The sequence below is a fragment of the Phragmites australis genome, chromosome 3 (genome assembly GCF_958298935.1).
Source record: "Phragmites australis chromosome 3, lpPhrAust1.1, whole genome shotgun sequence".
In the NCBI taxonomy this organism is placed as follows: domain Eukaryota; kingdom Viridiplantae; phylum Streptophyta; class Magnoliopsida; order Poales; family Poaceae; genus Phragmites; species Phragmites australis.
In genome coordinates, this window is record NC_084923.1 from 43,031,072 (window position 1) to 43,043,431 (window position 12,360).

At 44.9% G+C, this 12,360-nt stretch overlaps 1 protein-coding gene across 1 annotated transcript; it reads right to left on the bottom strand.

The window, feature by feature from the left end:
- Positions 1 to 432: 432 nt before the first annotated feature.
- Positions 433 to 11,004, bottom strand: LOC133913207 (sulfite exporter TauE/SafE family protein 4-like). The gene is made up of 12 exons (XM_062356280.1): positions 10,678 to 11,004; positions 10,421 to 10,580; positions 10,102 to 10,302; positions 9,899 to 9,960; positions 9,746 to 9,800; positions 9,596 to 9,663; positions 9,254 to 9,340; positions 8,848 to 8,898; positions 8,267 to 8,506; positions 1,614 to 1,707; positions 1,372 to 1,512; positions 433 to 1,025 (listed from the first exon to the last, which is right to left on the bottom strand). Exons 1-12 carry the CDS (start codon positions 10,870 to 10,872, stop codon positions 949 to 951), a joined length of 1,431 nt encoding a protein of 476 aa, XP_062212264.1. The 5' UTR covers positions 10,873 to 11,004; the 3' UTR covers positions 433 to 948.
- Positions 11,005 to 12,360: the final 1,356 nt, after the last annotated feature.

Here is a 12,360-nt window from a genome sequence, read left to right on the forward strand (position 1 = left end):
GGTTCGTGTCTACAGTGTGCCGAGCCAAAATTTAGCCACAATCAAAATCTAGGCATGGCCAAATATTAGTAAAGTTTAAAATGTTTAGATTGCTATCATGCCAAATACTAGAAACACGGCCAAAGCTGATTCATTTGTGAATATGACATGTGGACTCCATATGGCAATAAAAATATTTTAGCACTAAAACATAGTCAATATGTCAACATAGGGCCTCAAACCAAACAGCTCTAGGCTGCAGATTGTAACGGATATTGACCACCCGTTTAGCCTCATCTGCCTATTCTAGGTTGTAGGTTTGTAAGAACAACTGCCACCGGTCTACGCTCGGTTCATGAATGTTCCTGCATATTCTAGGCCAAAATACAAATTGGCTGATATTTACAATTCGACTGATGCAGACAATTCAAATTGCAAATACAAATATCGCAGTTCAGCATGGCTGGAAGCCTGTAAACGCACTAAGCCATACTGACAGAATGGCAATTGGCTGATATTTACAATGTTCCATAAGACACATTTGCACTTTGCAGGCTAGCCCTGAAGCTAGCGCAAGAATGAATGACATAGCTGCGACTCTCCCTAGGACGGATACTGCTGGTTAGCCAGGAGCTAACGCAGGCATGACAAAACCTTACCCTCACAAGACCAACACACATATTTGCAGGTTAGCCAGGAGCTAACACATGCATGACAAAAAAATTGCACACTCCCACGACACCAATGCATACAACTTGCCGGTTAGCCAGAAGCTAACAAGCGCATGACTTGAGCTGAACTCACTACGAGTCTACGACTCTGTCGTGCAAAATACGTGCAGATCAGCCAGGAGCGAACGCCTGCACGCACCTCACGACCTTTTATTGTTCATATTTTGGGGAGAGGTGAGGTCAATTAGGTATTGGCCTGGATTCTCCCTGAAATATCAACAATCTGATCGATTCTGAGTTACTCGCAGAAGTTGAGAAACCCCATGTATTCATGGTTGTTTATCATCGAAATGCTCTTCTTAGTTCCAACAACGCCTGAAATTTAAGGAAACATGTCAGGAACGACCATGGGTTTTTTTAGTATGTCAAGGAGGAGTATGAGAAAACAAAACATGGATTTTAAGCAAATATAAGTAAACAACTTAACAAGAAAAACTAGCTTTGAAGAAGTAAAACTGGTATGAGATTCTTGAAACTTATTCCCCAAGGATTCATGTTGCTTGCATATACTAATGCTATGTTTAATTTTTTTCAGGAAAATCTATTATAGGCTGTCTACTGTTTCTTGGCTGAATTTTAACTAGACTGATAGGAAATTAGTGATTTGTTAAATCATATCAAATCAAAGTAACAAATCAGCGAGCTTGTCAATAGTCCATACCCATTGTAAGAGCACTGGCGAAGATGACAGAGGAGAGGATGAAGACAATCAGCGATGCTCTCTTGAGCACGTGCACAAGCTTCCTAACCAAACACTGGCCCCAAAATCCAGCCAATATGGAAACAAAGATGAGGTAGGCAGCTGCAGATAGAGGAAACAGTGCATGTCGTTACTATGGGACAATCATACACTTCAAAAAGTTTCAGAGATTTTTAAACAGAACTTGGCAGCCATGGATTTACCAAAAGGGATAGGGAATCTGTGCAGGAAGTGGAACTCCACCACAGAGAGGGAGGAGGAGAACATCATCACGAATGTCGCTGTTGCACTTGCAACCTGCGAGACAACACAATAATTGTTCTTAGCACTATTTAGTAATTTATGAACACAACGATCAAATAACGTGGTGAAATTATGGCTCTAGTAGATTCAAAAAATTACACAGTTTTGATCAAAGGTATTTCTACTACATAACAGAGAGCAAATAAGCACGTGGATTGTGCACAGTACACTACAGTAGATTAAACCATTGATGAATCAACGGGGCTTTTCAGCTTGGCCCAACTCCGTTTCTCAGTAAATGCTCACTTTCATAAGTTTCCAGTTGCAAGAAAGAAAGGATTTCGTTTCAATCTGTCGAGAACACAGGACTTCAAGTAGGACTCCCTCGGGGATTTCAGCGGATGTAAGTTTCAATCTGCCTCCCTCGTTGATCATATTGAACATAAGTTTTATCATCATAACTCGTATTAACCATTTCCACTAAATAATTATATGAAGTATTATTTATCGGTATAATTTGAATTGTTGATCTAGTTATGTCCTATTTTAGATTAGTCAGCCTGATTGCTATTGACTTGAATATAACCTTGGTAATCCTAGGACATTCATCTCAGCAATTTTAATTACCCTAAGACGAACACTTTGTTACTAGTATGCTTAGGACTATATACTTTACTATTATTTCATGCTTAATTATAATTAGTTTTGCAAAATATGTGAAACTCGGTGCTTTGGTGTTGTGTGAGTCGTTAGGATGGGAAGACTTACCGGATAATGATGACAAAAAAGAACCTATTAGAGCTGGGCAAATCAGGGTTCCCGCCGAGAATACCTTGGGAGTTTAAGTGATACTTGTGTGGCAGGTTTAGTGTGGAGATATTTGCCTTGGCTCGATTAACCGAGTTTGTGTGACATCTGTATGCGGTAGGGCTTAGTCTAAACCGTACTAACTAGTCTACTAGTCGTCCAGAGACAGGAGTGCAATGAGAGACCAAGGAGCAGGTGCAGACTTGTCAACCCGGTTGGAGACTTGGTTTGAATGTCATGAACCCTTATGCGAATAAGCACGTATGCGACTAATAGGGTGATGCTGAGGTGGGTAATGGCTTCGTTGAGTTACACTGCCGCGATGGTGATATGCTGCCAAACTCAGTTTGTGGGTAAAGTATACCACACTGCAAAGGTAAAACTACGGTTCGATCACAATAACTAGTATGGGTTGCGTGCGTTTCCTTAAAGTGTGAGTGGGCAAGGTGTACCCGTTTTTGAAAATAGGTCCGATAGTATACCGTATGTTGCTTTGGACGGAGTATCCGATAACATTAAAACTTGAACCCTAGTGACCTTCCACCACGACCAAACCCTTCATTTAATATTGATGATATTGTTTTCACAAACTTGCCTTATGAAAATAAACTCTTGCATTGTATACTTGGCATTTCCACAAAAATTTAAACTTATAACCGTAACTTGTCAATATTGTATGCATGTATTTATATCCCTTGATGTGGGGCAAGAGTTGGGACTTGGTGAGTACGTCTGTACTCACTCTTCCTTATGATTTCAGAGGAAGATCCGGACTTCACCAGCACCGACGATGAGGCTGACGAATAAATCTTGGTCACGTCCGCACCCGAATTACCTATGGAGGGGCATGTTCCCATACTGATCCTGCTGTGCCCTCTGGTGTTGTGGACTATGCTGCTCGCAAATCTTTGTGGAACCTTTTAAGGTGAATTTATTTAACCACCCCTTTGTTATATGACTGTGATATCACTTGTTGTAAGATTTATATTTACTAACGATTGATCTAAGGACTGGTATAATAAAATTTTAGGCACCCGAGGATGACCTGGGGCGCTTCATGTAACCATGTAGGCAATTAAACAATAAAGATCACATGGGGTTCGTACCAAGTCCCAGCTAAACATGAATAAATTGATGATTTTTCATTGAAAAGGTTGACCATTTGATTAATACATCACTCATATCAATGAAATGTAAGACCATCTGAGTCAATGATTGTGTCCAAGTAACAAATAAGAGAAGCCACTTCTTGGCAATGGCATTAAATCAATTGGCTCACTACATGTCCCCAAGCAAAGTATCAAACCCTATCTGCTTTCTTTATGGGTAACAAGCCTTTGTCTTTTGGTAAATTATAGGGGTGCAGTGTGCATTGTGGACCATGTCAATGAGTTAGGTCATTTTATCATTAATGGAAGGGCATTCTACTTCCTCAAAATTGCACCTGAAAAGCTTTCTGGATGAGATCCAAGTCCATGTAAGAACAAATAACCAAATGGGCATTCATCACAAAAATATCAAGGGCAACAGTGGAAGTCCAATTGTAATATTCACATAACACAATACGTCAAAATGATTATGGGTTCTAAGCTCCTTTATGGAACCAACTTAGGCATAGGTTGAGAATTGAAATTATATTCCTACATCAGTATGGTGCAAAGTGCACCTAATGCATGTCTTATCTGAAATCAGCATCTTAGATTTTTGTTATGCGGTTTTATTAAGTCCCGTCAATGATACAATGATCCAATGTAACATCCCAGTTTTCAAAACATTTTCAAAAGAAATCATTTTAAATCAATTCAAACTAAAATCTCAAAACCTTTTTTTTTTCTCCTCCTCTTGGGCTCAATCTCTGTCGGCCCGGCCGCCCTCTCTCTCTCTCTCTCTCTCTCTCTCTCTCTCTCTCTCTCTCTCTCTCTCTCTCTCTCTCTCTCTCTTCCCGGTCCGACCTAGCTTCCTTTCTTTTCCCTTCGGCCCATCTCCTTCTCTCCCTCTCTTTTTTCTCCCGCGGCCCGCACGCACGCACACCAGCCCGCATGTCGTTCCTTTCTTCCTCCTCCCGCTCCAGTCACCTGGGTGTGCATGCCGAGCTCGTGCTGTTGGACCCTGCCGAGCCCGACCGCCGCTGCCACCCCGGTAGGTTGTTGTACCGCCCTCGCCTACCCTGACCCCTCTCCCTGCTCTGCAAGGTCACCGCGCACAGCGCCGGCGATGAGCGCACAGCACGCACGCGAACCATGTAGAGTACAACACAGATCGCATCGCTGCCAACCAACACCATGCCTCCCTCTCTTGTTCTCTTTGTGCTCCCATGTGCACGCCGACAGGAGTTTTTCTTTCCCTCCCTTTCTCCCTCTCTCGCTGTTTTTCCTCTCCGTCGACGGTGCTTACCGTCAATCTCATCTCCAGAGGCCGTCGCCGGTCAATTAGACCTCACGACGAGCTTCACCCAACCTCACTCCACCTCCCTAGCCCCCATGTCCAGTCTCTCCCCCTCTCTCACGAGCTACCACCGTGTAGCCATAGCCGTCATGCCCTTTTCCCATCATTGGCCGCTGTTGATGCATCACCGGCCAAGCCGAGCACCGACGTGTATTCCCTGCACCCCATACATGCTTCCAGTACCCAAAAACCCGACCCTAAGCCATCTCTCTGTGGTTTCCGACCTCGGTCGCTGCCTTTCCCAACTCTGGCGAGCAATAGGCCATGTTTGGACCACTGCCCGTCAACGTTATGCCCCTCACCAGCTCCGTCATGCCATGCCGATCACCCTGATCTCTCGCCCCATTCTGAGGCCGAGAGATGCCGACGGTGAGCTCTACGGCGAGCCCACACCGCGAACGTCTTAGCCCCACCGTCCCCGTTGTCTCCCTCTCTATGTGTGTGTGTTAATCCGACACGCAGGCCCGACTACCGACGTCATCCATCCCCGCCTCCACCTCCCCCTAAGGCCAGAATGGGCCACCTAGGCCCACAGGTCAGCTCAGTAGCCGTAGAGCCCAGCCAAAGCCCATCACAGTGCAAGCCCATATAAGCACAGTAACATTTCTCTTTTTCTCGAAATCCAATTTCCAGAGAATATTCTAAGGAACATTCTCCCTTTTTTTCCGAATTAAATTGCCGACCAACTTCTAAAGCCCATATCTCCTCTGTTTCAACTCCGATTTCGACGATTCTTCCACCGATATTCATCTAAAATCAAACTCTATCTATTTCTACCAGTTTCATATTTATTTTAAATTTATTAATTTTTATTTGTATTTACTTGTGTGTTTGTGTTGTTTGTGTTCCGCGTTTTAGAAACCGGAGTTCGAGGAGCCGAGAATACATGATTTCGAGCATGACCCTCTTGAGGACTTCAACAAAGGCAAGTCTCAATTCGTTTCTCTCGTTAATCATATTGAACCCAGTTTTATCACCATAATCCATAACAACCTTTTTCGACCAAATGATTGCATGAAATATTATTTAATGGCATATTTTAAACTGTTGAGGTAGTTATGTCCTATTGTAGATTAGCCAGTCTATTTGTGATTAACCTGAATATAATCTTGGTAACCCTAGGACTTTCGTCTCGGCTACTTTGTTCATGCTAAGACGATCACCTTGCTACCAGTATGCTTAGGACAATAATCTTTATCATTACTTCATGCTTAATCATATTTAGTTTGTGAAATATGTGAAACTTGGTGCTTCAGTGTTGCATGGGTTGCGGGATGGGAAGACTGAGTGGATAATGTTAACAACTGAGAACATGTTAGAGCTGAGACAAATCAGGATTCTCGTAGGGCATACTTTGGGAGTTTAAGTGTCGCCTGTGTGGCAGACTTAATGTGAAAATGTTTGCCTTGGCTCGATTAAGGACCGAGTTGGTGTGACATCCTACATAATCTTCACCGTATAGCCACTCAACTTTGTATGTGGCAGGGCTTAGTCTAAACGCCGCTAGCTAATCTACTGGTCGTCCAGAGGCAGAAGTACAACAGGAGGCCATGGAGCAAGTGCAAGCAGGTGCAGGCTTAACGACCCGGTTGAAGACCTAGTTAAAGCTCAGGAACCCTTGGTTAGCTCTCGTAGGCGGCTAGTGAGATGATACTTGGGCGGGTAATGGCTTTGTTAAGTCGCACTACCACGATGGTGGTATGTTGTAAAACTCAGCTTATGGGTAAAATGTACCACTCCATAGAGGTAAAACTATTCGAATAGTTGTGTTCATGGTCATAGACGAACTACGGTTCAATCATAGTAACTAGCATGGGTTGTGCGTGTTTTATTGGAGTGTGAGTAGGCAAGGTGTGCCTATTTTTGGAAAATAAATCTGGCAGTGTGCGGTGAGTTGCCGTGAACGGGGTGTCCAACAACATTAAGATTTGGGCTCTGGTGACTTTCCACCATGGTCGAACCCCCTTCTTATAATAACAATGAGATGATGTTTTCACAAAACCTGCTATATAGAAATAAACCCTTGCATGTGTAAACTCAGTATTTTCGCAAAAGTTAACTTTATAGCTCTACCCTTGTCAATATCATATGCATATTTTATCCCTTTCTATAGGATAAAAGTTGTGTCTTCCTGAGTACATTTGTACTCACCATTGCTTATACTTTCAAAGGACGATCCAGACTTCACCAGCACCGATGGTGAGGCTGGCGAGTAGGCTTAGTCGCGTCCGCACCCGAGTTGCCTGTGGAGTGACGTGTTCATCATGTTATCCCTATTGTGCTCTCTGATGTCGTGGACTATGTTGTTCGTGCACTTTTGTATAGTGCTATATGTTTTACTAGCATGGTGGGGTTATTTCACCACTCCTTTTATTGTATGACTGTGATATCATTTGTTGTAAGACTCTTATTTACCAGCGACTGATCTAAGAGTTAGTATAATAAAGATTTTAAGCACCGAGGATAACATGGGGCGCTTCATCCAATGAGTATGTCACCGATAATATCTAACAAATTATGTAAATAGTGCTATAGACATCTATCATCAATGAATAGCTTGGTTCAGGTAGCAAGATGCTTCTTAGAATAAAAGTTACAGTTGCTGTAAAGGAATCTGAGAAACTAGTACTGGAAGATATTAGACACACAGCAACAACCGAAATAATTAAAAAAAAACTGATGTAATATATCAGAAGCAATCTTTTTAGCCTGCCAAAATAGTGATTTGATTGTAAATACTGCAATATTTTATTTCATTCTAAACCTCTAACACGTACATCAAATTAACAGATTTGCATATGCTCAGCATTGGCTACTTTCAATTTATATGTTGCAAGTGTGGTTTTGATCCTACCAAATAATGATATCATTCAGTACGTGTTTCATGTGCAGAAAGCGCACAGAGTAGCGATTTTGTATCCTGATTGATCTCTTTGATAGGGATGCTTACATACAGCAACCTAAACATGGACAAGGACAAGGACAAGGCACATTTTAATCTTTCACCTTTGGTCTTGTCCACTGCCCTGGCCCATGCCTCAGTCTCAAATGCATTGCAGCGGTCCACATAATATAATGCGGCAAGCCGACACATGCAGAGGCGGTAGTGTAAACTTATAGGAGTTAACTTCTCTCTCTATGGTGTTCCCTGTAATAATTGGACTCCTATTGGTGATAAAAGGTACGCTCCTATTGGTGAATGCTAGAGAAATTTCTCGTGTAGTTGTGTGTTGCATTTGCAACAAGATAACAACCCTCAAATACGTCGTATGGATTTATGCCAACAAAATTCAGCTTGATACCATTTGAAAGGAACTGCAAGAAATGAAAATTTCACATAAAATTGAAGCGATTCAAATACCTGGGGTATGCACCCAAGCTCAAGAAGAAGTGGGCCGAGGATGAACCCACCACCAGATCCAAGAAGACCACCAACGGTCCCGCCAAGCAGGCCACAGGAGGCGCAGACGATGAGCTGTGCTGGTGACCACTCGATAGAGGCCTCACACACACACTCCAAGTTTCCATTCACACGTCGAGCATGGCTCTCCTTGCATAGCTGCACAGCCTCCCACAGGAACACACTCACTGCAACTGGGACCTAAATATTTAGCACAATGTTAGAAAGTACGAACTGGAAGGGAAAGGGGATGCACATGTCTGATCTGTACGATGTGTAACAGAATTAACACCCAGCTTTCAGTGCGCAACAGAAAAAGGGTTTATTACAATGAGTTAAAAGGTGCTCAAAAAGTGGCTGATGGATAGGCCAACAGCCCAACATCTATGCCTAACGTAGCTTGTGTTCTGAAAAGACATACTACGTTCATGGGAAACATATTTGCTCAAACTGCAACAGAACAGGATAGGTTTACTATGACAACTTGAAAGACAGGGCCCAGCGGATACAAGTGGAAAGTGCAAGGCATAGTTATTCATCACCTGCAGAACGTTGATCACCCAGTAGAAATTGCTGCATGATTTCGAATTATTCTGCAAGCAAACAAAAACTTACTGCAGTTAGTGACAACTTCCATCGAAAGTTGGCCAAGAAAGGACCATCCGCAAAGGCAGAATTGTTATCAGAAGAGCAGAAACCTTGTTGGCCATGTGATAGTAATAAAAACTGACAAATAGTCTTATATGTACACGTGCTCAAGAATAACTGAGCTGTGGTCTGTGGATAGTCAGCATAGACAAATTATCTCGATGTCCATTGTACTAATGGGAGAAAGGGGTCACAGAGTCACAGTTGATTTATCATTTTGAGGCGTCAATAATTGTTAAGCTGGTTGAACGTTTTCAAATAGGCCCAGATTAAATTACGTTACATGCGAAAGAAGGGGACCTTGAGAACTTGCAGCACCAAGAAAGATGACCAGACAGACATTAGCACTAGGATATTCTTCCATCTCAAATTGAACAGAAAAGTTTCCTGAAATAAAATAAAAAACAGGAAGTCAGCGATTATTCTTGTTGCTTTCCTGCATGTTCAGAGCATCTACCACCTTCCCTCTAACCATGTATACATATGTAGCTGAATCACTGATGAAATTAAATTTCATTCATCAACCAATCCTAACATGGCTTCAAATGTGGATCTAAGCCGATTTATATTATATGATAATGAGGTAAGCGCTACTGTTGCTTATTAAGTCACGAATGAATCTGATAGGTACCCGTGGCTTACCAATGCAGACTTCTCCTTGGGCTGAGGCAGAGGCAGGAGGGGCTCTTCATAACTCGGGTCAATAACCACTGCGCCAGTTAAAATTGGATAGCGTTAATCGCTATCAACAAAGCATGTCTAAATATCATGCAAAGCTGTAAAATTTCTTACCATCACTTGCGGCACAAGCAGACTCGGATTGCTCTTCTCGCTCGCGTGTTTCCATCTGCAGCCGTTCACCGCAGGGGACAGGGGGTTATAAAAGGGAGCTTGTCAGGACACGGTAATTAGACAGCAAACAATGTAAATGTGACAAGAACCAACCAGAATCCTCGTCTCCTCCCTCCACATGAGAATTCCCTTGTAGAACGACCTCGACGAAGTGCCTGCAACGAGTCCATCAAACCAAACACGCCTCCATATCAGTGATCACACCAGACACACAAAGTGGTAGGACCAAACACAAGTGTACGGCTTGCTTTTGACAACATAAATTTGGTAGCATGCTGAAGGAAAGCACTGAATACCTATGAAGAGGATTATGATTAGGACGGTGATGAGCCAGTAGGGGAAGATTACGCTGAGCTCGACGCCGATGGTGATTCCGAGCATGAGCATCGGCTGGAAGAGTAGCGCGAGCTTGTAGTCGATGACGGGCGCTTCCTTGGTCGGGTGCGACACCTGGAGGTTGTACCACACCGACGACGCCGACGCTCCCATGATCATGCCTGCGCGCCCAAACCGAACAAGCAAGCAAGCACGCGTGTCAGCGAGCAAATTGACAGATGCATGCATCTGCACCAGGCGGTGCCGGTATTAGTGACCGGTGAGCAGGAGCTAGCTTACATTTGGAGAGCGCAGCGGCGGACTTGGTGTCGAAGCCGACGACGAGGTTGAGCATGGGCACGAAGATCCCGCCGCCGCCAACGCCGCCGACGGTGCCGAACGCGGAGCCGAGGAACCCGACGACGGTGATCACAACCACGCGCCAGTTGAACGCGAGTTCCTAAGGAGAAACCACAACGACCCGCGAGGTCAGCACTCAGCAGAACTCGACCGCACGGGGGAGGGGAGGGGAGGGGGCAAAAGAGCGAGCAGCTTACGGGCCAGACGCGCGCCGTGCGCGAGGACAGGCGAAGAGCTCCATCGTTGGACGCGGAGCCGGCTGGGCCCGCGGTGGGGACGACGAAGTAGGCGAGGACGGCGGCGCAGGCGGCCCCCGCGGCGACGTAGGCGAGGAAGCCCCGCGTGCTGCTCCTGTTGAGGCGGCCGTACAGTGAGCCCGTGTTGCCCTCCATGCAGGAGGCGACGGCGGCGATAGTACGCTACACCGCCACGAGTGGAAGAAGCGAGGAGAGGAGACCGGGAGGAGGAAGACGGAGCGGGTGTAGGAGAGAGAGGATTGGCGTGCGACCGCCTCCGCCTCGCGCTTTTATAGGCGGCGGCCCGGCCTGGAGGAGGGCAGGCGAGGGAGGGGGAGGCGGGTGCGGATGAGATCGATCGGGGCCCGTGGAGGGGGAGGCGGGTGCGGATGAGATCGATCGGGGCCCGTGGAGGGGGAGGCGGGTGCGGATGAGATCGATCGGGGCCCGTGGAGGGGGAGGCGGGTGCGGATGAGATCGATCGGGGCCCGTGGAGGGGGAGGCGGGTGCGGAGGAGGCGCGTTTCGATTTTGGCATCGCCTCTCTTCGCGAGTCGTGACCAACTCCGCAAACCGCAAACGCTTGTGGGCTCGTCTGGCTTACTGGCCTGCCTGCCTGCCGCCAGCCGACCGGTCAATTCCTGGTGCCGTCCAGTTCTACCGCTGCAAGCGTCTTTGGTTGTTGGAATATATCTAATTTGATAAATACATATAATTTTAAGAATAATTATATTTTATTGTTTATATTTATTGTTTCAGTTTATTTCGACGGATACAAATATACATATTCAGTCTGACTCAGGAGTAAAATTCAATTTAAGCTTCACTCTACAATTTGATCTAGTGAGACTGTAATCGCTCATACACGAGCTCACTGTTAATATCGTAAAATTATTTTTATATAAATAATCAATCATAATCTTATATAGCATCGAGTTCGTTCAACCAATTAGAAACTCGATTTAATCTATCCAAATATATATAAACAACTAAAACCCTCTTCTCTTTAATAAATATAACTTTATTTAATCTATTTCTACTCAACCAAACTCTCCAATAAAACTCTACCGCACACCATCTAGTAAACTAAGCACACCCCCTAGTGAATCATGGCGCAGTGATTTTCGCAGGTGTAATTTGCCATGGTCTCCAACGCATTGCGTGCGCATCGCCCATCGCTGTCGCTTTCTTTCTCCAGACACGCCCGTTGAACGGATGGATGGATGGATGAGCCGTCCGTGGGTGACTGAAACTTGGCAAGTGCCGGATCACACGCATTCCTGCGTGTCCCGGGCCCCGGCGCGCTTTGGTAAACGGGCGATTCATTTTCCTTCCAACAGAGTGCAAACCGACAAACGTGTCAAGTTGGGATCGCGAGGGTGCTGGTAAAATTATCAGTGACAGATAGGGCGAACAAGTGAGGCATGTGAAGCATGTGCAAGTGACTGCTGGTCAGGTCTGACCTTGATTAGCGCACAGGACGCAGCTCCCTTCTCGTTATTGTGGTAGCGGGACTCGAGGTCTCGACCAGGTTTCGCCAATTTGTTTGACATTCGAATATTGGACCCTAACGAATTTCCAAAATTCAAGAATATTGCGAAAATTGCTCAAAATTTGGTGAAAATTCACTTAGTCAAATTTGTAA

Coding starts and splice junctions, on each gene's coding strand:
- LOC133913207 (XM_062356280.1), bottom strand. CDS start 10,872: ATGGAGGGCAACACGGGCTCACTGTACGGCCGCCTCAACAGGAGCAGC. Junction 8,507..8,847: donor GGGTGATCAACGTTCTGCAG/GTGATGAATAAC, acceptor CTAAATATTTAG/GTCCCAGTTGCAGTGAGTGT. Junction 1,513..1,613: donor CAGATTCCCTATCCCTTTTG/GTAAATCCATGG, acceptor CTCTATCTGCAG/CTGCCTACCTCATCTTTGTT.